Source organism: Macaca mulatta, chromosome 11, assembly GCF_049350105.2.
Source record: "Macaca mulatta isolate MMU2019108-1 chromosome 11, T2T-MMU8v2.0, whole genome shotgun sequence".
In the NCBI taxonomy this organism is placed as follows: Eukaryota; Metazoa; Chordata; class Mammalia; order Primates; family Cercopithecidae; genus Macaca; species Macaca mulatta.
This window is the reverse complement of record NC_133416.1, coordinates 11,385,645-11,405,702: the sequence shown is the minus strand read 5'-3', so window position 1 is coordinate 11,405,702 and position 20,058 is coordinate 11,385,645. Positions and strand designations below refer to the sequence as shown.

At 35.5% G+C, this 20,058-nt stretch overlaps 1 protein-coding gene, 1 long non-coding RNA gene and 1 other non-coding gene across 8 annotated transcripts in view; 2 read left to right on the top strand and 1 right to left on the bottom strand.

Annotated features, from left to right (window-relative positions):
* The window catches only part of LOC100430319 (pregnancy zone protein), a 59,132-nt gene extending 48,053 nt beyond the window's left edge, over positions 1–11,079 (bottom strand). For 4 of the 6 annotated variants that reach the window (XR_013400887.1, XR_013400888.1, XM_015151039.3 and 1 more), the window contains exons 1-7: positions 10,875–11,079; positions 6,361–6,544; positions 5,166–5,325; positions 4,956–5,008; positions 3,982–4,002; positions 3,547–3,715; positions 3,028–3,112 (exon numbers count right to left, since the gene is read on the bottom strand). Coding sequence is in view for 3 of the 6 variants with exons in the window: in XM_015151039.3 (XP_015006525.3) it covers positions 3,028–3,112; positions 3,547–3,715; positions 3,982–4,002; positions 4,956–5,008; positions 5,166–5,325; positions 6,361–6,544; positions 10,875–10,957 (755 nt within the window). In the remaining 3 variants the exon portion in view is untranslated. Of the gene's footprint in view, positions 1–3,027; positions 3,113–3,546; positions 3,716–3,981; positions 4,003–4,955; positions 5,025–5,165; positions 5,326–6,360; positions 6,545–7,789; positions 7,984–8,102; positions 8,128–10,874 lie in introns of those variants that run through there. The other 2 variants (XM_077953591.1, XM_077953592.1) reach the window with 2 other exon arrangements.
* A 31-nt stretch (positions 11,080–11,110) lies between these two features.
* Positions 11,111–20,058, top strand: part of LOC114670782 (uncharacterized) — a 43,230-nt gene continuing 34,282 nt past the window's right edge. Inside the window, exon 1 of the long non-coding RNA XR_013400886.1 lies at positions 11,111–11,361. This is a non-coding gene — a long non-coding RNA (uncharacterized LOC114670782). The remainder of the gene's footprint in view (positions 11,362–20,058) is intronic.
* On the top strand, positions 12,189–12,248 carry LOC114671174 (U7 small nuclear RNA). The gene has a single exon (XR_003721063.1). It is a non-coding gene; the product is annotated as a U7 small nuclear RNA (small nuclear RNA).

Sequence of the window (20,058 nt, the reverse complement as noted above, 5' to 3'; positions counted from 1 at the left end):
ATAATTTTATAATTTTTTATATTTATATAAAAATTCATATATTTATAAATTTATTTAATTTATTAAATATTTTTAATTTAATTTATTTTTTAAATTTATATATAATTATAATTTCTATAAATAAATATATAAAAATTTATATTAATATATAAATCTTATATAAATATATAGTTATATTTTTTTAAATATAACTTTTAAAAAAAGAAAATTACTTTTAATTTTGTTAAGTGAGCATGATGTCATGGAAGTGGAAAATGTCTCTGTATTTCAGAGGTACATACTACTGCATGTACAGAAAAATATCATGATCTTTGTGATTTATCCTAAAATGTTAAAGCAAAATATATGATGAAATAATACAGAAAGATGTTTATTGTCAAATCATAATTAAGGGTGTTTTTATTCTTTTATGTATTTGAACATTTTAATAATAAGTCATCAAATAAAGAGAATAAAAAAACCTATATATTTATATAAGATTTATATATTTATACATTTATATAAGATCTAAATATATATCTTAATATGTTTATATCTATCTGTGTATAGATATCTATATCTATATAAACAGAAATCTATACAAATATAGATATAAATATATAAATATTTAATACATATATTAAATATATATTTATATATTATATTATATATTTAATCCCAAAGAGAATGTGGTGCTACCGTGCAGTCATATATATATGCAAACTATATATATATATATGTTCTTCCTTTGGCCAGGTGCGGTGGCTCATGCCTGCAATCCCAACACTTTGAGAAGCCAAGAAGAAGGATCACTTGAGGCCAAAAGTTCCCGAACTAGCATGGGTAACATAGCAGGACCCAGTCTCTACACAATTTTTAAAAAGATTAGCCAGGTATGGTGACATGCACCTGTAGTCCTAGCTACTTAGGAGGTTTAGGCGGGAGATTCACATGAGCCCAGGAGTTTGAGGCTACAATGAGCTAAGCTTGCGCCACTGCACTCCAGCCTGGGTGAGAGACTCTATTAAAAAACATTTCTTCCTTTTAACCTATTTCTTACCTATCTTTCTTTTTTATTTTGTTTTAATAATATCAAAGCTTATTCTGTATACCAAGTGAGCAAATGTAATGACAAATTAAATAAAAATAAGTACATAATAACTCAGCAAATCTAACACAAAATGCACAGACACACACACACACACACGTGCACTTACACATACGCACAGAGAAGGGAAGGGAGAGAGAGGGAGAAAAAGAAGCCTAGGAACACCATGAAGCATGTAAATACAAAATAATTTGTGGGGTTATATGTGTGTGCACGTGTTATATTAGTCCTTTCTCTCATTAGATAATGGGTAATAGAATAATACACAAAAATTTTGTTTTGGACATTGGTTTTCTTTCCTATTTGCAAATGGTTCTGAAATTACTTCAAATACAAAGATAGAATCAAAGCAGCTTATTCTGAAACCCTTCTCCAAGATCTAGATATCTGTACTACGGCACTGTTAAGTTAGACACATAACTCCTTGGCCATTGCTCTGAGGCTGAAATGAGGCAGAGACCTAGGAGTTTTGGTGTTTCTGGTATATGATATTTAGTCTGGCATATTCCTTCACCCTACATGCTCCCTCTGGGACTGTTTGTTTGTAGGCAATCAGTTTTGCTTCTCCAGGTTAAAAGGAACCATAAGAGGTATCTGTAATCACAGAGGGCAATGGTGGAAAGGAACCTCATAGGTAAGGTTCATGCCCTCTGTCTACTGCTTAAGAGATGGAGGCACAGAGAAGCAGCAGAATGCCTAGTTAAAATAGTAAGTTCTGGTAGGGGAGGCACACTCATCACTGCCGATTCTGAGTCTAGTACCCTTTGTAATCATGACATCAGTCACTGGGTCGTTTATATTATGTTTAAGTCACTTCTATAAAATCCTAATCATTGACTTTTGCCCAGTAATTGTGACCTGTGATCTTTAGGCTTCTCTTTCACATATTTAGTCCATTGTATCAGCTCATCCTCTTTCCTCAATGACAGGATTAGTATTTATGGTATACATATGAAGAAAAGGAGAAAGTGAAATTGCCTGGAGTAGAAAATTCTGGGGGAGAGATTATTTCAGGTTATTAAACAATTTGTTCTACCATTGCACTATTTCCAGTTATTAAACAGTTGTTCTATCAAAAAGATCAATGTAAAACATTCAGTATATCCTCTTAAAATTGCCCAGAGGAAAGATTAGGCATAATTGATTCAATGTTCCATGAGAAAACAAACAGGCAGATCCTGCAAGCAAGACATCTAGAGGCCAACTGATAATCTTCAGTGAAATGTCATTAAAAAGGAGGTTATAAACTTTTAAACCTCTAAGATATTTATAGATTCCTATGGCTTGCTTTAAAATATTAGAGCTAAAAAACTACTGTAGGGGAGGAAATGGGGCAAAAAGAACCTGGCAAATTTTATAATTTTATAAAAATAGGTGATAGGTACATGAAATTGTATTTTACTACTCTGTTAACTTTTGCACGTGATTGAAATTTTCCATTGTAGAGAGTTTGGAAAAAACCAAAAGGTACTTAGGAGTCATAATAACCAAAACCAATGTATGAACACGCAGCTTTATGAGACAGTTTTTAGGACAATTGAAGATACTTGACTGTAAACTTGGAATTAGTTTTAGAAAATTACTTTAAATTTTGTTAAGTGAGCATGGTGTCATGGAAGTGGAAAATGTCTCTGTATTTCAGAGGTACATACTACTGCATGTACAGAAAAATATCATGATCTTTGTGATTTATCCTAAAATGTTAAAGCAAAATATATGATGAAACAATACAGAAAGATGTTTATTGTTAAATCATAATTAAGGGTGTTTTTATTCTTTTATGTATTTGAACATTTTAATAATAAGTCATCAAATAAAGAGAAGTCAATGGAGTAATATTATAAAAGTGCTAACGGAAAATAAATTTATAATTTTGTACGTACATAATCACTCAAAATTGAGGCAAATATAACATTTTAGATAAAAACGATATAACTCACTTTCCACATACTGTTATGTTCACTTTTTCATCCACAATACTGATTATCTTTGGCACCTGAACTTTGACCTCAAACTTGGGAAGCACTGTTAATAGAGATAATATGAATAAAGAATGTTGGTAAACGTTTATTGGAAATACAAATAATTTCAGTATGTCTATAATTTTTCCCACAATAATACCCTGAATGTTTCCAATGTATCCACCTTAAGATGGTAAGGTTTAACAATTCATGCAGAATCTAACTGACTTCTTGAGCACAGCAGATCTCAGTGACACGAACAAATGATGGTGGTTTCACTGAAATAAGAAGTTTCATACTTGGCAAAGCATAATTTGCTACTGAAAATCAGCAAGCTCTTATGAGCTTCTGTGTTCACACAGTCCTAATGGTCTTAGAAGCAGGTATGTCTGACTCTACTGCAAGTTCAACATACCTATGGGAAATTCAAAGGATCTAAGTGAGCTCACACACTAGGAACCAAAATGTCACGCCTTTTTCATCTTCCATAATCCATACCGAATTCCTCCACGGTGAAGGGGTGCTCTATCCTTCCGCCTGATTCTGTCTGTACCACCACCTTGTAGGAGCCCTGAATGGGCTCTGATGAAAGGGGAAAGGACAATTGATTGAGGCCACCCTCTAGCTTGAGACTCTGCCATTGTGCAATTCGATTTCTTCTTGGGTTCTGAAGGGAAACAAGCAGCACGGGCAGTAATCATTTAGTCACAATAATCATTGAGCATCTCAAATGATTTTGAAGGTGATAATTAGCATTGCCTCTGGAAAGACAAATACAGAGGGAAGAGAAAACACAATCAACCTGACAACTGGGAGTAGGAGGAATTCAGATCTGAAAGTTTTCAGAGTAGTTCATCTGTCTGAAGTTTTATCAGAACCTCCTACTCTCTAAAAGTACTAATTTCCTTATAAGATACTTTTTCTGATACTTACCTCAAGGTATATCAGTGGAATCTATATGATAAGAGGAAAGAAGAGATGTGATTAGAATTCCAGCAAAGGCTACAATTTCAGACTTGCGATCAAACAGCATACTGAGGAAGAATACTACCTGTAGCTAAATTCAACAAGAAACATCACAGAACTGGATAAAATCTCAGGGAAATTATTAAATAGTTCTGGGATGAGCACACACAATATATTCAATAATTATTATGTGTTGCCATTTCCCTGAAAATTATTATTGGTGAATGATATTATTGAATCTTTAAGTATTAATATTATTTGGAAAGTAAACTTCTCCTAGTGAGTAATATGACTGTACTGCTTACTTTCATAAATTGGGAAATAGATATTAATAGAATTATATGTCATTGTGATTTAGACCTAACAGAAAGAGAATTCCCAGAATCATTTGGTTGAAAGTAAACCAATAATATTTCTTCTAATTTCAACATTGTCCATTTTCTACCTATTAAAAGCAGCTTTGTTCCTTTGCACTAATATTGAAGGTGAGTTGAAAAAAGGGAAATTCAATTAGCATAAAAAAGTGTTTGTGTCTATTTCTATACTATATGTATAGAATATATAATGAAATTATAGTCTATTGTACATACTTGGATATTCATAAAAGTATAATTCTTTGTTTCTTTTTAAATCATAAATTCCTTGAGAGTATGAATATGAAAAGTGCTTTATGCCTCTTTAGTATTGTTAATGCAGTGTGTTCAGAGCAACAAATGCAGCTATTACCAGACTGGTTAACTACTGTTATAAGAGAAAGAACTTCCTCATCTCTTGTCCCTCAATTTTTGTCTTGTATAAGACTGCAAATCCGTGCTGAGGCTGGAGCCAAGTTCAAAAACAAGTGTCTTTCATCCTCTCGCTTTTCTTGTACCTTTCTACCTCACTCTGGGTGCGTATTCCCACTCTACCCCTCACCCAAACCACAGATAGTGGATGCTTACCAGTTCATTTCGAGGGCGAAAATTTTCATCCACGGAGACAACACGGAATCTTACTGGAAAAGTAGTTCTCTGATAAGATTCAGACACGATGAAGCAGGTAATTTGGGTAATAAGACAGGAGGCTACGGGGCTAGGATAATGGAGACTTTGGCGGCTCAGGTGGCCCTTCCTTCTCAGTGTTGCCCCAACCGGTGGAATTTCCCTACTTACCTGTCTGTTCTGGTTTATAGACGGGTTTGTCTGTCTGGACAAAGACCAGACTTTGAGTGTTCTTTACCAGAACTGTGTTCCTCTTCCTGAAATCTTGCGTAGGCCCCTTTATCCGGATGCTAAGGAATGCCACCTCTGAAGAGGCTGAGATCCTTGGGAGCTGAAAAGCGAAGGATTTTTTGCTGCTGAGGAACTGTGCAGTCTTCTCCCTCTGCATTCTTCTGTCATTGTTATTTCCTATCTCTCCTTCAGCTTCACCAAGAAGGAAGGTATGACTATTTCTCCAGAAGTAAGAGTGAAGATGTTAATGTGAGATAGAGGAACTGTATCAGTAAGAGTGGCCATCAGTAGAACCCAGATCTCCATGGAATTCACCTAGAGCTCTAGCTATTAAATTAGATGCCTTTTAACTGAGTATCTGTATTCAGAAGGAATGGAGAGAAACATCTCTGAAAAAATGTGGGAGAACATAGGAGCTGAGTATCCCAAGTTAGGCAACTTTAAAGAGGTCCTAGGTGTTTGCTTAGAGTATCCTGCATGCGCAAAAAATTATGTGGCATGCAAAGTTTTTATTATGAAATTTTCATATGCTCTATTTCTAGGCAATGTCCAGCCCCATCCTTAAAGAGACAGTTACAATCAAAACTAGAAAACTCCTCTAAGTCATGAAACTTGTGGGCAAAAGGATTATTATTTATAAATGAAGTTTAGAAGAGTATTTCTCCCTTACTCTGGTAAAAAATGCTTTGTTCCTTAATAGTTGAAAAAGTCACTTTTTTTTTTTTTGAGACGGAGTCTCGCCCTGTCGCCCAGGCTGGAGTGCAGTGGCGGGATCTCAGCTCACTGCAAGCTCCGCCTCCCGGGTTCACGCCATTCTCCTGCCTCAGCCTCCCGAGTAGCTGGGACTACAGGTGCCCGACACCACGCCCGGCTAGTGTTTTGTATTTTTAGTAGAGACAGGGTTTCACCGTGTTAGCCAGGATGGTCTCGACCTCCTGACCTCGTGATCCGCCCGCCTTGGCTTCCCAAAGTGCTGGGATTACAGGCGTGAGCCACCGCGCCCAGCCCCTGAGGTCCTAACTACATTCTTAAAAGTCATTCCTTGGTATTGCACACCAGAGCTCCATCACCATGACTTAGAGAACTCAATAAAACGTATCAAGCAGGGACAGCCAGCTGGCACCATAGCACTCACAGTGAAGACGACACAGTGGAATAAGTCCTTCTCCGCCACCAGGTCAGTGAAGAGGCTCCTGTTTTCCCCGCCAGACTCTAAGGAAGCACTTACAGTCACTGTCTCGTTCAGGTGGCTCAGAAGGACACAGCCCTTCTCAGGGGCCTCAGTGTGGAGCAGGGAGGGGACCAGCACCATATACTGCCTGGGAAAGGAAGAAGTGTACATTAGAGAAAAACTGATGATGGTAAGCGTTTTCATTCATAAATGTGTTTTCATAACAATATGTAATCATTGGTGCAATCAGTTTTATTCCAAAAGTCAATGGACTAAGAACAATACAAAGGAGGTTCTGTCACAGATCAGCACAAACATTTTATCTTTGACTCATCAGTCATGCCTCAGCCACACAATCTGGAGGCACGCAACACTGGAGAGTGCTTTCCAAGATGTTACAATTTCACAGGCATTCCTGGCTTTAAAGAGCAATCTGAACTCTTTAAACTTTAACTTTGAACTTCAAAAAGTATCTGAATTCTTGCATATATATCCATAAAAGTGCACACCCACAAACACACACACATATATAATAAATTGGGAGTGATTATTCATTTTAAAAAGGACTTACGTTAAAATCTGTCTAGATAAACATCACTTTGGAATGAACACCATGACTAGATTTACAGAAATTCAACTGAAAGAACTTCAGTAAGCATATATCACTACACAAAATAGCACATGTGTATATTGTGAAATCATTTCCTTAATATCAGCAACACTGAAAAAAAGTATTTGCTGTTTCTTTTAGGCTCCTCAGATACGGCTCAAAGTCAATATGTGATCAACAAGTTTGAAAATTTTGTCAATTATTTACATGCACAACTCCCCACCACACACACACTACACACACACACACTGTATTTTATTATCATTTGCCTTTATGTTTAATTTCTTGAGGCAACATTAATAATTTAATATTAGTATGTCCACGTTTATAAATATATGTTTGTTTCAGAATCACATGGGTGGATAGGTTATCTTTTTCATTAAAAAAAAAAAAAAAAAAAACAGGTTCAGGCTGGGAGCAGTGGCTTATACCTAATTCCCAGCACTTTGGGAGGCTGAGGCAGGAGACTCACTTGAGGCCAGGAGTTTGAGAACAACCTGGGGGCAACATTGTGAGGCCCCCCCGCCATCTCTACAAAAATCAAAATAAAAAGTTTAGCCAGGTTTGGTTGTGTGGTGGCGCTTGCCTGTAGTCCCAGTTACTCAGGAGCCTGAGGCAAGAAGGATCACTTAAGCCCAGAAGGTCAAGGCTACGGTGAGCTATGATCGCACCAATGCTTTCCAGCCTGGGTGACAGAGTAAGACTCTGTCTTAAAAAAGAAAAGAAAAGAAAAGAAAAGTTTATGTGAGTACTAAAAGTACATATTATTTTGAAAAGTCTTGCCTTTTTTATTTAAATTGTTCAGTGTTTTCAGTTTTTCAGAGGCACAGGCAATTTCTTGTGTAAACCTCACATTCTTGCCTTAGCTTTATTGATGAGTGTCCTTTGTCTCTAATGCCCTCCACGCCATATTTTCCTGTCACTTTCCAGAAGACTACAACTCAATATAATCTCTCCACACTCTGAACTCCTATGGGCTGAAAGAGAATGTGTTTCTGTTGTTGCTTTTTTTGAGTATCTGCCACACGACAGGAATTGTTAAGCGGTCTGTGTATTAAGCCATTTAATCTTCCCAGCAATGCTGTAAGGTACATACATGATACTCTCCATGTTCCTGAAAGCTAAAACATGAGATCCTCATCAGTCCCCAAAACTTGAATACATAACAGAAGGATAAAATCCCTGCCCCCATGCCAAATCAGTAAATCATGATGAAAATCTAACTCCTCAAAGCTTTAACGTTTCAACGACTCACAATTCAATGTCTGCAGGGTTAAGCCATTTGTAGAGTAAATTTGCAAGTAAAAACTATTATTTTCTTATATTATTTTACTACCCTTACCTTTCCATTGGCAACATAAACTCTTACCTTTTAAATTGTTTTCTGGACAGGCAATTTGACACAAGAAACCCAATATTATTACTTTACAAAATTAATAGGTGTGAGACTTGGAGGAGAGGATCCAAGGATAATTGAGTTGTGGAATCTGGAACTCAAATTTGGTTTCCTCATCCTCCATGTAGTCTGCTCCAGCACAACAGTCTTGCTACACGTGTTTTAAAGTGTTCCTGGGTAAAGCTATATGCCGTGAATCTCTAGGGCCACTCTTAAATCATCCAAGTTTCAGATGATTTTACTGTATGAGTGTTATGGTTTTGTTCTCTAGCACAGAAGTTGAGGGCAGTTAAGTAACTCGCTGATAGTCATTCAGCTAGTCCCTTAAGTCTAATCTTTTTCTGGTATCTGGATGCTTCTGATCTCCTGATCACTGCTCTTTTAAGGACATAATACATAATAAAAATTTATCATTTTTACCTCCCCATCCCAAAATTTTCCCTTTAGTTCTTTGATCTTAATAAGAAGGTGTATACATATATTTATAATTTATCTAATATACTATTTTTATTCTTATAAATTATAAGCCAAAAATTATCATGAGTAAAAATTAATTCCACACATATTTGATATTCTAAAGAGCTGTTTTGTAGGAGTTCAGTTAATATTTTTAAATAGATACTGAAATTGGAACAAATCCAGGTTGACAAACTGGCCCAAGATTTCACTGGTAGTGAGCTGCTAAAATGTTTTAATATATTACTCAATCATGAATGTTTGCATTTTAAATATTTGCCTTTTTAGCAGGGACTAAATTTAGCAAATATTAAAGTGATAACTTTTAATTTTCTCTTTTTCATTTTATTCCCCTGAAGGCTTCATCTCTCTGAAGCTTACTGCCTCAAGGCAGGGTAGAACGGCTATTGGGTCTCTTTGGCAATCTTTCTCTCATTTATCACATCAAGGGTTAATTCTGGAGGGATAAAGTTAAGTTTTCTCCTTACAAAGGGAGAAAACACCCCTCTGCTTGTGATAACTAGGGCATGACGCTTGCTGTTCTTGGTTCAGTGGCGGACACAATGTAAAAGGATGGTTTCAATGGCAGCATGGTCCTATGCAGTGTAGGACTGCATCCAAAACCACAAATTGCTTCATGTTTCTGACCCAATACACGCCACTCGCTTTATCCATTCAGTCTGCTCTCAGAAAGCAAAATAGCCTCCACATACTCCAAATGCTTTCTGGGTGGAGTGCAGCCGGAAGTAGTAGCGCCCACAGCTGTAGATGAGGTAGAGGGATAGTGGGGGAGAAATGTACCCCTACCGGTTGCCAGGAAACTGTGCAAGGAAAAAGCCTGAGGAAAGCAGGAGACTTACTGGATTGAAGTCCTTATTTCTGCTTTCTGCGCTTTGGCCTGAAGAGGGCTAGTTATGTCAGATGAATAAGGGTAACACACAGAGCAGAGGGACCCCTTATCCCTTTCCCCATTTGGGACTCTGAAGACTTCCCTGTATCAATCTGAAATATAGGAGACACGATAGGCATCTAGAAGTGCAGTGTGGGTATGCAAGAGAGAGGCAGAAGTTTAACCTCTCCAGGACACCTCAGTGCCTATGTGCTATTATTGGACCCAAGAGTTCTCACCATTCTCTGGAAGAAATGTAAAGGCAGCTGGGTTAAGGCCAGGGACCTTAAATGGCCTGATCTGCAAAGGGGCAAAGTGGCCCTGCATCACAGGCTGGGTTGGAACAATAGCCATAGTATTTGAGGCAAGATGCAAAGGTAGGAGTTCTGTGGGATATGAAACAGCTGAAGTGAGACAGTCAGGTAGAGAGGACTGTTGGGTCCTGACCACACAAGAGAAACCAGATGACTAAACTTCAACAGTGCATGCTAGCAGGTAAGAAGAAGTCAGACTGACAGTAGCCAAGAAGGACGGAGAACTTTGAGACCAAGGACTCTGACACTTTTCTCTATTAGGAGTTAATGGAGACCACAGTCCTCTAGATGAGAGGAACTACAGAGAGGTGAAAAAGAAGTCTTACAATTATTGAATTTTACTAACTTACAACTGGATAGGGTTAAAATTATTTCCCCTACTTTGGTTCCCCATTGGGGCTGTTGGTGAAGACTTGATACATGATTGAAAAATAAAGGAGCTATACTTTCTGTATATATATAAAGCCTACAATACATGTTAAGTTGCACCTCACTATACATTTTGAATATCTTTATTTTCAGTGCCTTCCATCCAAAAGAATGTTTCTGTGAAGGTGGGATCTAGTGTTTTATTTAATCATGCTTCTTAGTGACTACTTGTATTTATGACACTGATTGGCCCAATGTAGAAAAAAGTGATTTTAAGGGTAGAGGATAAATGAAAGATAAACAAGGGATTAACTGGAATGATTTCTTATGTTTGGAAGGTATCATAATGAGTGGAAAGGTCGCATTTACAAAGGAAGGCAAAGCGAAGACATAAGGGAGAGCCTGAAATGCACACTGGAGGAAAGGGTCTTGAGTGAGACTTACGGTTCTGCAGAGTTGGAGTCATTGGCAGAAAGCAGGATAAGAAGTAGCATGAGACATAAATGAAGAAGTCTGTCTTTCCCCATTGTGAGGGATAAATCTCAGGGTTGTGTTCAACTCTCTGCCCTCAGCCTCATCCCAGAGACCAGCAGAGTTTACCAGGCTTTATGCGGCCACTATGTCAAACAAGCCCCACCCCAAGGCCTCTGAATAGAGTTCAGAATTGAGCACAGATTCCCTGAAAGGGTCATTACTCTCAGTGCTTGCTTCATTTTTCTCAAGGTACTGAGGCATGTCTGGAGGATAAAATTCATATTCCATTTGGAATAAGCTTTGACAGCAAACCTCCTGACAAGGAACCTTCAACCTACCTTTCTCCATCTCCTTCAAAATCCTTACAAGAAGATGACAAAAGATGCTGACAAAGAATATCATGGGACACGTTACCACGACAGTAACTCATGCATTGCAGATTCATTTCTGGCACTGAGTGAGTTATAACTATAGACTTTAGGGGTTTTGGTGTTTTTTGTTTTTTTTTTTTTTTTTAGCTGTTGATTGAATACATGGTCCTGGAAGAAAGTGATACAAAATAAGGATTTCAAGAGTAGAGGATAAATGAAAGATAAAAGAGATAAAAGATAAAAGAGATTTTAGAAAGGAGTTATCAAAGATCACCCTTGCCTATTTCACAGCATTGATCTGATCAGATTCTTAATTGCTCGTATCTGTCCTTGCTACTGTCTGAACATACTAACATGTGAGTCCCTTAAACTATGTCATTCACTTTATCTGAGATTTTTTTTTTGAGCCGTACTGTATGCTAAGTGCTATTCTGGTGATGAAAATACAACATTGAACAGGATATTCCGTATCCAATCTCTCATAGAACTTGCAGTACAATGATGATCACAGAAAAACCGCCAGCAGATTTAATGCCATCTCTAGACTGCAGACGTTGGTGTCTATTAACATACTGTATTGCTTGAAACTTTTTTTTTTTATCAGCTTACTTTTTCTGTCTCCATATTTCAGCCTAATCATTCCTTCTTTGGAGAGCTAATTCCTGGCCACACTGCTTAAAGTGGATTCCTTCCTATTAGTTTTTATTTCACATCTTGGTTTCTTTTGTCACATTATCACAGAATGAAATAATTTATTTTAAATTATGAAATGTTTTATATATATATATTTACACTCACAAATATAGAGAGCAAGATAAAAAACACTTGTACCTCACATGCGCCCAACTTTAATAAAATTAAACACTTGCCAAGTTATATTTACGATCATTTCTTCTTAGGAAATGAAGCATGGCAATGGTAGAGCTCTTTTAGAATTTGTCTAGCAGGTTTTCCAGTTTTTACCAGATCCCCCGACCCAAAAAAAGAAATAAAGCAGGACAAATATGGTTAGAGTTTCCTTTGTAATTCTCTCCAATCTCATTTCCTTCCCAATGTTGTGGGATTAGGAAGTTGATACGTATTCTTCAGGACATGTTTTTATGTTTTTAATCCATATTTATGTAAATAATATATAGCATAATTTTGTGTTTTGTATTATATATATAAGTGGTATGCACATATTGTAAAATTTGTTGCCACTATTATGGTTTTAAGACTTATTAGCATTGATAATGAGGATGTAATTTATTAATTTTAATGACCATCTATATGACATTCTATTGTATGAATGTGACCGAACCTGTTACTCTATTTCTCTAGTACTAGATTTTGGATTCTTCAGAGTTTTTCAACATTACAAATAATGCTGCTACAAATATGGTGTGTCTACTTGAGCATGTTTGCAAGAGTTTCTCTAGGGTAGACAGCAGAGATTGGGTTATAGGCTATAGATATATGTACATCTTGAAATCTATCAGATATTGGTAAATTGCTCTTCGAATTGTTACACGGATTTGAATACTCATCTGCAACAGAGGATATTTTCAGTTTATTGTATCTTTACCATCATTTTACTCTGCTAGGCAGTCTACTTTTTATCAATCTGATGAGTGAAGCAGTATCTTGCCCTAATTTTCATTATTAATGACTTTACACATCTTTTCATATGTTTATGGGCCATTTGAATTATATCTTCAGTTTGATATCTCAACACAATATGTAAAAGGTCTAGCAGGAACATCTCCTTGCCCCAATTTGGTGAGCCTTGGACTCTAGATGCTGCAATTTTATTTACTAAAGGCTTTAAAATGTGCTTCTAAATCTCTCAGCCAAGTATTCTGGAGCTGTTAAATACCCTAAGGGGAAAGTGCCCTTTAACACAGAATTACCGCTTTGGGTTGCTATGTTACTTTGGAACTTTGGATTTATAATTCTTCACAGTTTTTGCTTTTCAATACCTCCAGTGAATATATATATTTATAAAATATACATATATAATGAATATTTTATATATATATATATATATATATATATACACACCAACCATTTGTACTTTAAGTGGGAAGTTTGGTCTCAATTACCTTGTATACCATTACTGGAAAGGAACGTCCTGAGTGTGTATTTTTATTTTATATAAATAATATTGGAAAAAGACCTTGCCTGTTTCTTACTCTTTTTAGTTATTGCTAGTTTTAAAACATCCTCCCACGTTTATATGTATGTATTTTGTTAATTGCATTTTATTACAGTATAGCCCTTTTTGGTGATCATCCGCGATGTTTAATGTTTCCACTCTCCTAATGATAAAAACAAGATTGTCTCTATTGTCCTGCCATGATCAAATAATGCTTTGATAAATCTCTTTTTACATATACCCTTTGAAACAGGTAAATCCTCCTGCAAGATGCATACACAGGAGTGTGATTGTTGTATCAGAGGCATGTACTTAAGTGACTAAGTCGTGACATATAACTCTCCAGAATGGTTACATCACACTGCAATTCTACCAGTAGCGCATGAGGATTTTCATATCCCCATATTGCCACCAATACCCTAGCTTTTACATTTTTCTTCGTATTCCTTTAAATAAGCTTTTTGCTCATTTCCCTCTTTTCTCCTTCTAGGACTCCCATAATATATGTATTTGCATGCTTGATGGTATTCCATAGGTCCCTTATACTTTCTTCACTCTTCTTTAATCTTTCTTCTTTTTTCACCTTTAATTAAACTATTTACATGACTTGTCTTCAAGTTGCTAATTCTTTCTTTTGTATGACTGTGTCTGCTGTTGAAGTTCTCCATTAAAATATTCTGTTGTATTCTTATATAATTTTTGTGTTTTTTCTTAATGGTTTCTATTTCTTTATTAAACTTCTCATTTTGTTCATGCATTGTTTTTCTAATTTTATTTAGTTGTCTGTCTGTGTTTTCTTGCATCTCACTGAGCATCTTTAAGATGATTATTTTGAGTTTTTGGGGGAAATTTGTAGATCTCCATTTGGGGTGGAAGTTAGTTTCTAGAACTTTATTAGTTTCCTTTGGTTTTATTATGTTTGCCTGGTTCATTATTATCTGTGTAACTTTGCATTGGTTTCCATGCATCTGAAGGAGCAAACACCTTTCCCCATCTTTATAGACTGGTTTTGCAGGTAAAAGTCCTCAGGATCCTCCTGTTGGGTTCCCAGGATGACAGGATTGCTTCTAGAATTGTGGTCAACTGGAGATAGAGACAGGTCACGTGGTTATGCTGGCTTAGATTCTGTCTGTCTCCTCATAGAAGTTTTATTATTTTAGCTCTTACATTTGGGTTTGTAATTGATTTGGATTAATTTTTTTGATATAATGTGAGTTATGGGTCCAACTCCAATCTTTCTTTTGCATATGAGTATTTGGTTTTTTCATCATTTATGTTGACTGCCTCCCAGACCTTGGTCAGTAGGTCTGGCACTGGGATGAGGGTCTACTTCAGAGTCCACAGACTGTGGACTAGTTACCAGATATGTGGATGAATGTGGCTTCCTCTGGGTCCTTAGGAGGGCTCCTGTTGGGTCACTGGGTAGGTTCCTCGGCAGTCAGTACTGGTCTAGATTGCAGCTGAGAGAAAAGGAAACCAAGTAACAGGGCTGCCTCAGGGCCTAAAGCTGAGACCAAGGTCTTCAGGCCCGCCTCTGGGTTCATGAATGAGCATGTCTCTCAGTGGGTCCCTGAGTGGGCAGGGCAGGCCTGCTCTCAAATCACAGATGAGAGGGTCTGGATCCAGTTTACAGTGCTGCTTTAAGATCCACAGTGGGACCAAGGTCAGCCTACCAGGGCACTTAGGAGCATTTCTCCCAGTAGGTCCCTGTGAGGGCAAGACTGCTCTTAGACTGCAGCATAGAGGAGCTGGTACCAGATTTCAGGGCCATTTTAGGATTCATTGTATAGGAAAGAAAGTAGTAGATGATCTTTTCTAGTTTTTTTTATGTTAAGTGGTTATTTTCTTTCATTAAATGTTATAACTAATATGTATAGTTGAGGCCATGGTAGAAACAATAGTGACAAAAAACATAACTGTGTATGCAAGATAATAGGACAAATGTTTTCCAAATGAGGAAAAGAGAGTAATTTTGTGTTAAAATATCTGATCTTTCCAGAATGTGAAATGGGACAGTGAAAGAGAAAATCTGAATGAATGTACAATCAGGTTTGCAGAAAGGGAAACTATTTCCTTTATTTATAACATTGAATCTGAAAAAAAAGGTAAATTTTTTCCATAGTTGGCTATTTTTTACAATTTTTAAATGGACATAAATTCCCATTATGTAACATTTATTACATTACAGTGTACAATTCAGTGGCTGTTAGTATGCTCATGGTGTTATGTAATTATTACCACTATGAAATTATGGAACATTTCCATCACCCCCAAAATAAACCACTTACATGTTAGCAGTCACTTCCTATTTTCAATAAGTGGAAATACTAATTCGTGCATTCTCTGCAACCACTAATCTACTTTATATTTTTATGAATTTACCTATTTGTACACTTCATATTAACAGAATCATAATATATGTGGCCGATGTCGGGTGGCTTCTTTCACATAGCATGTTGTTTTTGAAGTTCATCCATGTTGTAGCATATATATAGTACTTCATTCCTTTATATGAGTGAACGATATTGAAAAATATTCCAGTGTATGACGTGCCACATTTTGTTTATCCATTCCTCAGTTGATAGACAATTGAGTTATTCTCATTTATTAGCTATTATGAAAAATTCTGCTATAAATATTTGTATACAAGTGTTTGCATGAGCATATGATTTCAGTTTTCTTGGGAATATATACAGGAGTGAATCTGTGGGTCATATGGTAGCTCAGTGTTCAACTTTTTGCAGAACTGCCAGACTACTTTTCACAGTGGCTGAAACATTTTAAATTCCCACCAGCAATGTATGAGCATTCCATTTTCTCCACATTTTTGGCAACATTTGCTATTCTTTCTATATTTAATTTTTAGAATGATAATCATAGTGGATATAAAGAGGTATCTCATAATGGTTCTAATTTGCAGTTCCTTAGTGAATAATGATTTTGAGCATATTCTCTTGTACTTACTGATCTTTCATGTATCATCTTTAGAGGAATGTCTGTTCAATTCCTTTGCCCATCTTTTAATTCAATTGTTTATCTTTTTATTGTTGAATTGTAAGGGTTCTTTATATATTTTGGATCTTTGATCTTTATCAGATATATAATTTGCAAATATTTACTCCTGTGAGTTGTCTCTTCACACTTGATAGTGTTCTGAGAAACATAAGTTTTTAGTTTTAATAAAATACAATTTAAAACATTTTTTGATTCATTGTGCTTCTGATGTCAAGTTTAATAAATTATTGCCTAATCCAAGGTCCCAAGGACTTATACCTATGTGTCCTCATAGAAGTTTTATTATTTTAGCTCTTACATTTGGGTTTGTAATTGATTTGGATTAATTTTTTGGATATAGTGTGAGTTATGGGTCCAACTCCAATCTTTCTTTTGCATATGAGTATTTGGTTTTTTCATCATTTATGTTGAAAATGTTATCCTTTCCCCATTATATGTTCTTGGCACCCTTTTCAAAAATAAACTAACCAAAAATGTGTGGATTTATTTATGGATTCTCAGTGTTCTTCCATTGATCTATGTATCTATCCTTGTGCTAGTACCATGCTATCTTGAGATTGCAACAGCTTTTGTGGTAAGTTTTAAAATCGGAAAGTAGAAGTCCTCTAACTTTGTTCTTTTTTTCCCTTCAAAATTGTTGTGACTAATCTGAATCTTTATCATATCCAAATGAATTTTAGAATCAGTCTGTCCATTTTTGTATAAAAGATGGTTGTAATTTTGATGGAATTGTATTGAATCTGCACATCAATTTGGGGAGTATCGTTAACTTAATCCGATTAAGTTTTCCAACTCATGAACATGGAGGTATTTTAGAGTTGCTTACTCTGCCTTTTGTGCTAATGTCACTTTTGGCTCAATTTTAATTGGCTTATTAATTTAAAGGTTTTAAAAGATTTACTGCCAAATATTATATTTATACAGAAATAATTTGACTTTCTTTTTGTTAAATGATATATTGACTTTAGAGTGCTTAGCAAAGGTGATGAGATTATTACTTATCTTTTGTTGCAATGCATCCAGATAGCAGTTATTTGATGTCTCACTGGAATACTTTTCTCTGCTTTGTGTTGACTTTACAGTCGTGTTACCTTTTCTAATGCTAATTTTAAAATATTTCCTTGTCATTTGGTTACATAAGTATAACTGAGTATTACTTCTTGGGCATATAACACTATTTAATGAAGTAACCAGTGGCAACTCTTGCTTTTGCTTCCAAAAATATAATTAAAAAATTTTTTTTAAGTCAGTTTTAAAATCAGGTTATTTGACTTTTTCCAACTGAGTTGTAGGGGTTCCTTATATATTTTGAAAATTAACCCATGTCACCCATTATCAGATATATGATTTGAATTTTTTTCCTCTCATTCCATAGGTTTCCTATTCATTTTGTTAGTTTTTTTTCTTTGCTGTGAAAAGGTTTTTAGATTGATGCAATTCTGCTTATCTTTTTTTCTACTTTTGTTTTCTGTGTTTTTGGCATTATGTCAAAGAAATTATTGCCAAAACCATTGTCAAGAAATTTCCCCCATGTTTCCTTTTAGTAATTTTATAATTGCAGGTCCTATGTTTAATTTTTCATCCACTTTGAGTTGATATTTGTGTGTGGTATAAAGTAAGGGTCCAATTTTATTTCTTTGCATGTAGATATCTAGTTTTCCCAACACTATTTGTTGATGAGACTATCCTTTCCTCATTGTGTATTCTTGGGACCCTTGTCAAAGATCAGTTGACCTTATATGCATGGGGTTATTTCTGGGCTTTTATTCCATTCATTTGTCTATATGTCTGCCTTTATGCCAGTACCATGATGTTTTGATTCTGGTAGTTTGGTGATATATTTTGAAATCAGGAATTGTGATGCCTCCAGCTTTGTTTTCTTTCCTCAAGATCACTTTGACTAGTCATAGTGTTTTATGGCTCCGTATACATTTTAGAATTGCTTTTTCTATGTCTGCACAAAATGCCATTTCTTCAAAGAATACATACAAATGGCCAACATGTATATTAAAAGATAATCAGTATAGTTAATTATCATGGAAATGCAAGTCAAAACTACAAGTATGTATCACCTCACACCTGTTAGGTAGCTATAATATACATTTTTTAAAAAACAAAGATAAGTGTTAGTGAAGATGTGGAGAAATCAGAACCCCTGTGCACTGTTGGTGGCATGAAAGCAGCTAAGAAAAATAGTATAGAGTTTTCTAAAAAACTTAAAATAGAACCACCTTATAATCCAGCAATCTCACTACTGAGTATATATTCAAAAGTGTTGAAATCAGCATCTTGAGAAGATATCTGCACATCCATGTTTATTGCAACATTATTCATATTAGCCAATAAACAGCCCAAGCATCCATCTACCAGTGAATGGATTTTTAAAATGATGTATACATACAACAGAATATTATCCAGTCTTAAAGATAAGGAAATCCTGCTGTTTGGAGCAACATCCATGAACTTGGAGGACATTATGCTAAGTGAAATAAGCCAATCATAGAGGGACAAATACAATAAGATTCCACTTATATGACATATCTATAATAGTCAAACTCATAGAGACAGAGAATACAATGTGGCTCTTGGGGTCTAGAAAGTTGGGGGGATGAGGAATTGTTGTCCTATGGGTATAAAGTTTCAGTTATGTTACTTGAACAAATTCTAGATATCTACTGTGCAATGTGGTACCTGTAGTTACCAATATCATATTTTGCATTTCAAAATGTGTTTTATTGTTGCTTCACCAAAACAAAAACAGACACAAGAAAGCTTTGGGAGATGTTGGATATGTCTGTTGCATTGATTACGGTGATAGTATCCCCATAATCAATAAGTGTTTTCATATGTCCAAACTCATCAAATTATACATAATAAATATGTGCAGTTCTTTGTATATCCATTATACCTCAATAAAGGTGTTAAAAATTAAAATTAAAATAAAGTAAAAGATGTCTTTTAGTATTTTTGCTAATTACTTCATTAACATTATGACAGCTCCTTGAGAAGAATGATCAAATCAGAAGAAATAGCCTTCCATATTGTACCCTTTATATGAAGCCACTAGAGATTTGTCAGTGCCTTCGCTGTATATAACATGTTCTTGCTCTCAGAGAATGATTGCACCAACACTTACAAAATAGCTATGTGTGGTAGTCCAATAGAAAATTTTGTCCTCCTCCATTCTTACATTATTGGTTATACTAATAAATTGATCTCATTATGAAGCAGATTTTTGCTTCTTTATGCTTGCTGAAGGCATCTGGAAAGAACACTGTTAGACACTGTGAATTTTGATATTTCAAAGAATGGACCCTTGAATTCAATCCTCTGAGGTGTTATTCTTTTGTCAACTTTCAGATTGTACCACTGACTTGAGGCAGGATTTCCAAGACTCTTTTTAGTTCAGAAGCAAACATACTTCCTTAAAAAAGAATGCTTGACATAAGATCAAGCAAAAGAAGAATTACTAGGACTGAATAAAACTGAGAAAAAAATTAAATTGTGATTACTCTTTTGGAATATGGTAGGCTTTATTTTAATTATATTTTAATAAATATGGAAAAAGTCCTTTCTCTTTCTGTTTATACAATATCTAACTCTTAATTTAGAAGATTTTACTTTTGTGGATTGA